Here is a 9,559-nt window from a genome sequence, read left to right on the forward strand (position 1 = left end):
TATGTGATGAAACAAACGAGGTCAACATGTGAGGCTTCATTTAGTGAGAAGTGAGAGGTTTAATGAAAACTACTGATGGCTCTGTTTAGTGTTAAAATATGGTAAAAAGAATGTTGAGTGGTTTCAACATTGAGAGATGGCCATCACAGAAACAGGTGTTTCTGATCACAAACTATATCTGCAAATGGGTGCCAGGGCTTTAAGGGAGGATCACATGGCTATAGACTGTGGATCCACAGTAACAAACACACACGTACACAGACAGGGAAAGAAAGAGTAAGAATGTGCATGTCTCTCTCTCTTTCCCTTCCTCACTCTGTCTCTTTCTCACATTCGCTCAACACACACACACACACACACACACACACACACACACACACACACACAGACAGAGAGAGAGACATGCACATTCTTACTCTTTCTCTTTTTCTCACTGTATCTCTCACATTTGCTTTCTCTCTCTCTCACACACACACTCTCTCACAGACACCCGCGCACGCACACACACACACACACACACACACACACACACACACACACACACACACACACACACACACACACACACACACACACACACACACACACACAAGCACACATTCATGTGCATCACCAGGAATACAACATGAATAATCTCACAAAAGCTTCAATGTGGGTCACAACTTTCCCTAAACAATAGACACATACTCAAGGAATGTTGGTGGATTAACATCAAATACTAATACCAGTAACAGCAAAAAAGCTTTTTAATTTTCCTGCATACCTGTGGATTAAATAACAAAAACAAATGCAGAAGTAATTCAGAATAAGAATACAGTGAAAGTGAAATCCAGCTCAACTGAGCACAAATGTTTTGAATGACTCTCATTGTGGCTATGGACATGGCAGCATGAGAATGTATGGACAACAGCTCATACAATAACAGTGCAGTTACACTTTCTGGTAATTCATTATGACAGAAGATACCTTTGGGACAAGAACTAAAAAATAATAAGTATTTGCTTCAATTGAGCAATGCAAACAAACCCACGCACACATTCTTTTAGGTCTGTCAAGTTCACATTCCTAATGTGAAGGGCATGTCCCAGTCCACTGCTCAGGATTCATTCTTTATGATTTATCAGATAGATCATATCACCCAAAGCCTAATGTTAACATTTAGGCTAGTGCAAGCATTGCCCTCAAATGTAAACTGTTCCACTAAATTTAGTACACGTTTATCTACTTGTTAAGCGGTACCAAACAGGTACAGACCAAGAAAAAAAGGATTTGACTGGTTAATTTGTTGTATCTATTAGGGGATAACCCACATCATTGTGCATGGTTGTTCAGTACATCCATTGTCAGTAAGGTAATATATAGGTATCTATGTACCTAAAGATCACTGACTGAAGCTTACCCAACAAGTCGCTTTGTGTTTGTAGATTTATTCTCTTGATGCCCACTTGTGATTTTTTTTGTGACGCTGCGAGCTCTCTGAGACGGGAGAGTCCTGTGAAGTTGTCTGGGTGATCTACCATGTCTATCTCTTGGCTCCCTGCTATCTCCGTTCCCCAGGGTACTACCAGTGGCAGCAGTAGTCACCTCGGTCACAGTATTTAGCTCGGGGGTCTTCGACCGTAGTCTTTCAGAGCTGAGGGGACGCTGACTGCGAAGACTTTTTGCGGAAGACCCATTCCTGCTTGCACCCGCGGTCGAACGAGGGCTCCTCGCTCGCGCTTGTAAGTGTTCAAACACAACGCGAACAGTGGCAGCCTCGTGCTGACCACCTGCGTAAGATAAATGACCGTCGCACATCTGCATGACCGAAATGGCAATTGAGACAAAGGCTAAAATCCACAGGCGGTCCATTATTTAGGCGAGACAACTGTCGACGTTAAATGATATTCCAATAACACTAAAATATTTGAGTCGTTATCCAGAATTTAAAAATCTTTAAATTACCCGAAAACCAAACGTATCCACCACGAATTTAAGGCTGCGACGCAAACTGTTGTTTCAAAAATCGCGAAAAATTCCCAGTTTTCGACAAATCCTGTGTTTTCTTTATCACCGTTCAAAGATAATCTTTTGACAAATTGTTAATTGAACAATGTCTCATTATCACCAGCTATGCTTCCAAATAAGGCGTATCAATACGTAATACGTTTACTGAAATAATACTGAAGTAATACGTTTTTGACAGAATATAATCCGCCCGACACGTCTCATATTGATCTCTCAAACAGAAGAGTAGCGGAGGCGACGCGTGTTTAAGAATGCTCAGATGCAGTTCTCGCCAACTGTTCTAGTTTGAATCGTGCTCCCACTTTTCTGACCACCTCCTTGGATCTGAAGTCATCAGGAACTTTTAGGAGGGCTTGCATACGTTTTCACAGTTGGTAACTCCCCTCTCTGAAAGCAGCGTGTGTAAGAAGAATGCCATGTGCATTCATAAAACTGTGTATGTGCAAGAGAATACCTCACTTCTGTGACCATCATTAATTAAGTGCTAGCAAGATGATGCCAGTAGTAACATTTTTGCTACAAACTCATAAAAACGCTAGCCTTAGTTATACACATCTATTGAGACAGTGTGGTTATTTATATAACCATTTTTAGACACAGTTAATTCAGTGACAACACAGTAAATTTTGTGTTCTATATTATAGCATCCAATTTGTAATGAACTTTTTTTCATTCTGTAGAAATCACAGTGCATTTTTTCTTAGTCTAATGGAGTGCATGGAATTTGTTTTATTATTATTTATCATGTCCATTTTTCCTCATCCTTCCTGACTGTATCATCAGTTTTTATCAAATGCCTGGAAAAAGCACTCTCCAATCCCCCTCAAGAGTTAAACAATCCAGAGAGAACTTGCAATAATAATAATAATAATTTTTTTCCAGCCACAAAACATTTGTGTTTCTTGTGCTGTGATTCTCCAGGACTGTACACAGAACCATGACCAACTCCATGATACAACAACAGACTTTCTCCAAAATGAACAAGGTCAAAGGTCCAAAGTCATTTGCACTGAATTGTACGTTGCCCCACCCACTGATCATCACAGTGTACCAGGAGTCAAACAGATAATTACACTTTTCAGGAAGCAGGAATGGAGACTGATTAGATTGTAGAAAGGACTAAATAATCATCCCCACTCTAGACTAAGAACTGCATATATTCCAGTAACCAGAAAAAAATGGGTGCAGTTCTATCATTTCCAAACCACTAATGGAAACAGTTTAACTGACAAAAAAAAATGTGTTCACAGAATGGGCATCTCCAGTTCAGAAGTGCAGAATCTCTGGAAATGAAATGAGACGGACCACAACTTCTGTAGTCTCAGACAAAAGTACTATTCTCAGCCATGCTTTCCTTAAAAGAATATATTTGCCAGTTTGTTTTTTGGGCCATGAATATGCAATATCTTCAGAGAGTAGACATGCATTACATTATGGTGACCAAAAGATAATTAAATTCCCCAGAAAAGTAAAAGGTCAACAATAGATCCTCTGTTTTTCAACTGAATGTTTCAACTGGAAGACATAACATTTTGTAATTCACTACATGACATCTTCAGCTAATTTCTATGTTAAAGTCATACACACAAGTAAGTCATTTGCTTATTATGGAAAAGCATACCAGGTGGTCAAAACCCATCAGTCCATCTGGTGATGTGATGGACATGACATACATACCAGAGTGGTTCTTCCTGTTCTCTGCTGCACAACATCCTGCTAAGGGCTCCTTTCCTTCCTCCCTACCAGCCTCTCTGTGCATCTCAATCCAAGGAAACACGGTTAGAGAAATGAAACATGCTCAAATTAGCAGCTCTCTCCTTGTCCATGGGAAATATATTTAGGGATGGCTTTACAAAGTTGTCTTATGACTCTGGACAGCACTTCATCCAGTAGCCTGCTGTACACAGGCTGTGGGACAGACCCCAGCTCTGATTCAGAACACCCATGGACATGTCTGCTGGTCATACTCCAATTAATTAATTAATCATTTTTATATGAGTGGGTTGATTGAGGGTCATTTGAATTAAAAGCATACAATAACAAGCTCCAGAGTGTGGGCAAGACAGTGAAGCTGTTGATGGTAAATTTGGAAAAAATTACTCACTATATTGTCTGTTGTGTTTGTATATGCAGTTGTCCTAGAAGTGTATACATTATGGTTTGTTATGGGTAGTTTTTAACCTCAAGATTTCACTGAGCTACAAGGTATGCCTCTACTGGGTACAAAGACTGTACTGCCTGCTAGCAGCCTGCATGTATTGTATTTATGGAGGGAAATGTCTAAGCAGTAGTGAATTATGAAAGCAAAGCCAAGTTCTCACTGTTTGCCGCATCTGGAATAACTCAGAATGGACACCAGGAGAATCCTTCTGGCACTCTAAATACAAAGAGTCCTTAGAAAACAGTGAGGCCACTCCTCTACACATCTTACCAGAAAACATAATCAAAGCTTACAAGACAACAAACAGTAAAGAAAAAATACAGCTCCCAAAATAACTATTATTCACCTTGCTAGGGGTCAATTTGATATCCAATTATTCTGTTCAATTATCTTATATATTTGTGTCTGGTTTACTATTCTTCAATAATTATTATCTGTATTCCTAAAGGAATTTGGTCTTGTATGCTTTATTATTAATGATATTATCTGATTGTACATAGTTACTAACAGAAAATATTAACCATTGCAATAAATGTCAATAGTGAGTTAAATGGAAAACATATATTTTAAAATCAGATGTTGTTGATGCATGTTTTTTTTTTTTGATAATTGTATTTGTGTACTTGCTTCTGTCTTGTTTGCATGGCCAGTTTTACAATAGTTTAAACAAGGTATGAATGCAAGTCAAGAATTAAGACATTTTGTCTTTACTTGTCACTATAAATGGCACCATTATTTCTAATAATCTACCTATTTGTATTGATTTTTTATTGGATAAGCTCTCCGGTTCTCTGCCTATGTGTATTGAATTTTGATTGGATGATATGGCATTTGAATGCAAGATGTTGTAGCTTTCTCTGGAGACAGTGAGTAGGTCTGTGAAACAAAAGAAAAGAACAATAATTTTTCTAATTTCCTCCAGCTTTATGGATTAATGATCTAGACCATAAGGGGAAAGAAGCAACTACAGTATTTTAAATTGAAATCATTTTTAAAATGTAACCACTGGTCTCCTACCTGAATTAATCTCTCCTGTGTTTGCTACCACCTGTAAAGCAAATTTCAAACCCAAGCCAACAACCTTGAGGAGACACTACAGCATGATATATATAGCATGATATATGTTTTCTGTATTCTAAGTCAAGTAAGTCATTGTAATAGTTGGAGAAATGAAAGTGTGTTGCATTTAATCCAGAGATCTGTGGCATATTACAGCTGATCAGAAAGTTCTTTCAGAATGAATGTTTATCTTAGGGTATTTCTTTAAAGTCTCTAAAAATGTTTTTAAAGATATTATGAAATATTATGATAGGGCATATTGTATGAAACACTCAACATATAGACTCATTACCTAAGATAATAAGCATTTTCAGTGAGATCAAAGTATGTGTGTGTGTGTGTGTGTGTGTGTGTGTGTGTGTGTGTGTGTGTGTGTGTGTGTGTGTGTGTGTGTGTGTGTGCGTGTGTGCGTGCTTGCATGTTTGAGGACTTGTTTCTGACTTGTATCCAAGATTTAAACTACATTCAGGCAATGGATAGCATTCTTCAACCATCAATCACTACAGCCTCTTGCTCAGATACTTTGTAATCAATTTCAGTTGGGTTATAAATATCAATGGATTGTTCCTCTAGCACTAAATTTCCCAGGAGGAACTAATTTGCATTCATTTGGTTAGAAGTACAATGACTGAATACCCAGCCCCTTCTAGAGATCTAGCTAAGGGGTTAAAGTTCAAGTGTACCCATTAGAAACCCAAACAGTATCATTGCACTGCAAATGTAGGGCCTTCATTGTGACAAAGTATCAACAGTGGTTTCTAAGGCATGGCCACAGAATCTTAAGTGTTCTGTTTGAATTAAATCCTTTGAGTTTTCCCGGTGAAGCCGAATCAGTTGACCAAAAAGAATAAAGTCTCTTACCTTTTGCCTTTTATATCCATGTCCTTGGCTGCCTTGCCTCAGCCCAGTGGCAGGCATAATACAGATATTGTTCAGGCTAGGACATCAGTTAAAATCTGCCACTAAAGAGGAAGGAACAGAAAACATATTAAGTTGAATATGCATGTAGTGGTAAGTCAAGGCAACTGGACTTGCTGTGTAATATTAATGTTTCATATAGAAGATGTTCTGCTGTTCATCTGAGTGGCTTCATCAGTTCAGTTGTGACAGGAAATTCCCAGACCTTCACATATTTGAAAGTTTATCGTAGTTAAGGTCATTTAGGATGTAAGGTTTAAGGTCATTTTAAGGTTTCAATACCAGGAAATGTTCTCCCCAGTCAGAAGAGTACAAAACCTGATATGCACTAAACTGATCTAGACTAAATCCTCTAGAGGGGTGACTTGAACTCCACATGATTTTGGCCCATTTTAAATCAATGTTCTTAATAGAAGTGACCACAAAGTCTTCCCATTTCTGATTGCACACTCCATTGCCATCATCCTTGCTATGGCATGATGTATGCATTTCCTGAGAAATGCTAACATAGGAATTTAGGGAGAGGCAAAGAGTGGGTGTGTTTGTTGGTGTTCTTTGTAGCAAGCATCATGAAGCTTTGGTGTGGAATATAGGTATTGCTAGAGGTGTTCGCATGCAGCATCACAGCATAGCTGAATGTCTACTCCCTTCCTTCCTTTATGGATGTGATCTGTTTGCGGTTAACAAAGGGTTTCATGCTTCCATTCATTCGTCATGAAGTGTTTTATCTAAAACGCTTCCATTACAGCATTATCGATATCATACGTTAATTCTGCACATAGTTTCACTTCACACTATAAACTCTGATACTTTGACACTATATTACTTTGACTTTTCTGATTTTTGCTCCTTTTTTAACATACGGCAATATTTTGATGAATCAAATCATAAATAGTGAGGAAGAAAGACATGCCTGCTTAGTGTGAGAGAATAATTGATGGAAGAAGGCTATTTCATCGGACACATAAAGGCTCCTTTGGGGAAAAGTGCCCACATGGCAGAGGATTCCACACACTGACAGATCAAGAAACATTCCTGACTCCCTTAAGACTGATATTATCTATTGTTTATTTTTGGTCATTTAATTAGTCTCTCCAAGATTCACCATTAAGAGAAAAATGTCAACTTAGATGTGCAAGGGTAATGTGTGGATATTTCATCAAGAGTGTGAAAGCTGCCATATGCTTGGGCTTTTCTTTGACTGATCACCCTTCTGACCCTTCCAGACAGTGATAGAGAGGTGTTTGCTTTTCCGCTTTGTGTCTCCTTGCTCTTGGTTGTAAATTGACTCCCAGTGTCTTACATGTGTGCTTTCAGCTCGCTGAGCAAAGTGAAGGATGTTGTCTACCACTGGGAGGTTGGAGTCCAGCTGGAACAAAAGGGTATCTATCTAGTTATAGAGCTTTTCTGAGGAAATCAAAGCACTGACATTAAACCCTGATCTATATTTTTCTAGCATGTGTGTATGTCTGTGTCTGTTTGTGCGTGTGTGTGTGGGGGGGGGGATGCACTCGTTTTTCAACTTGTTACATGGGCTGGCCCTGAGCCGTTCTTTATAGTTAGTTTCTTTGATAAACACAATTAATATTGGATAGTGCTCTTTATTGCATCACAAGATCTGCTGCTTATGTTTGTTGTTTCTGGCATCTCTGTTTGAGGGTCAGAAAGAGGTAAGGTTAGGGACCAGGCAAAAATCAGATTAGAAGGAGGAAAATGTGCCTATTTTGCTAAATTTGGAATCCTCAAGGAGAAGATCTGATGAAAGAAAATCACCTGAGCTCTGGAACTCATGCTTCAGTGTCCATGCCCCCTGGGGGTCTATGAGTGTCTGCTCAGAACTTATATTCTCTATATAAATATTAAGCCAGACATTAAAACAAACATGTAAACAGCTATACCCCCATCACTCACACAAATGAGCAATATTATATAGACATGTGAGGGTATGTCCATTTTTGTCTTTTTTATATGCATATGTACACTCTTTCTCATGCACACACACATACACACACACATCAATATGCATACACACACACACACACACAAATTCTGAGACATAATCAGTTGTGAGAGTTCAGTGACTTGGACTGTGACCAGCACAGCTGTCTTTCATTAACATAAAACACAATGATAAGGTGCTTAGGATTTAATTGCCCTCGTTGCCCTCTGCATCTTTCTTTTTGGTTTTTCCCATGTTTACCTCAAGCTTTCTGTAACCCAGACACGTTGCAGATGGACACTTTAATCCAGAAACATTGCGGCTAGACACCTTAATCAAGTTTGTAGCTTCCAAAACAGGAATTTCAAATACTATGATAAAATTGCACAGTTGTACAGTTACAGGCTGCTATAGTGGATATAAGTTTGGCCTGAGGACTGAAACCTTTCACTGTAATAGCAGTCTAAAGCTGTTTCTGAAGTTGCTGCACAAGGTTTCTCATAGAGTTTACTTCTAAGCAGCAACTACTGAGAGGTATTCCCTGTGGACAATACACGGCATGATGTCACAGCGCCACTTGGCTAGATTCAAAAGGCAAAGAATGTGGTCTGCCAGTGAGAGGAAGGCTGCCACGGGTTTCCAGTAAGTGCGCACATTCCCACTATGAGAGGGCTTTTCATGGTCACTTAGTATTACTCAACCTTAACTGCATTAATGTCTGCAGTGTAAATGGTCAGGCCAGCCCCAATCATGCATCATAATTACTGGTTAAGTGTAAAACAAGATGTAGTGTAAAAATTAGGGTATGTATGAGTTAGAATAATCCTGAAATAATGACACTGCTTCCAGGGAAAGGCTTGCAAACAGGGTTCTGTTGTCTGGTATAACACCTGGGAATGTGCGCGCCAACCCATGAGATGGCCATGTGAATTAGTTGTCCTACCAATCTACAGGGAGCCATTCCCTTGGTCTGGACCCTCCCCTCAACCCTCCACAGTTGTCTTCGGCTTGTTGGCTGCTCTGTTTCCACTTTACATGCTCCACCTCCCAAAAGCAACAAATCACGATTGAGCCTTACACGGTGCTCCACACCATTAGTCAGGTTACTGCCCAGAACACAGGAGTGGGTTTTTGCCTCACCCAAAAACAGTCAGCAAAAGAAAGAAAAAAGAACCGCCATGACGGTTGTCATTCTGTGAACTGCACGGATAACAGATAATAAGCAATGACATTTCTCAGTAGGAATTTACAAATGATAAGTTAGAAATAACAGTGCATATGACATAAGTTTAACTTAGACAAAAGGCTGGAAATGGGATAAAGTTAAAATTTTGGATAAAGAGTCCTTACATGGCTTTGAAAAATTTCAAAGCCATGTAAGGACTCTTTATCCAATAATCATTGCCCACCCCCAATGCCCAGACAATAACCACCACTAAGTTAAACCAAGTTACTTCACATATTATATGAGAAGT

The 9,559-nt window shown here is 39.1% G+C and overlaps 1 protein-coding gene across 4 annotated transcripts in view; it reads right to left on the minus strand.

Annotated features, from left to right (window-relative positions):
* The window catches only part of LOC113580675 (latent-transforming growth factor beta-binding protein 2), an 82,657-nt gene extending 80,351 nt beyond the window's left edge, over window positions 1-2,306 (minus strand). For 3 of the 4 annotated variants that reach the window (XM_035532709.2, XM_035532708.2, XM_035532707.2), the window contains exon 1: window positions 1,400-2,305. In XM_035532709.2, coding sequence (XP_035388602.1) covers window positions 1,400-1,851 — 452 coding nt within the window. In that variant the 5' untranslated portion in view covers window positions 1,852-2,305. Of the gene's footprint in view, window positions 1-1,399 lie in introns of all 4 variants that reach the window. The other variant, XM_081721190.1, reaches the window with a different exon arrangement.
* Window positions 2,307-9,559: the final 7,253 nt, after the last annotated feature.

This window comes from Electrophorus electricus, chromosome 10 (assembly GCF_041902795.1).
Source record: "Electrophorus electricus isolate QZ-2024a chromosome 10, ASM4190279v1, whole genome shotgun sequence".
Lineage (NCBI taxonomy): Eukaryota > Metazoa > Chordata > Actinopteri > Gymnotiformes > Gymnotidae > Electrophorus > Electrophorus electricus.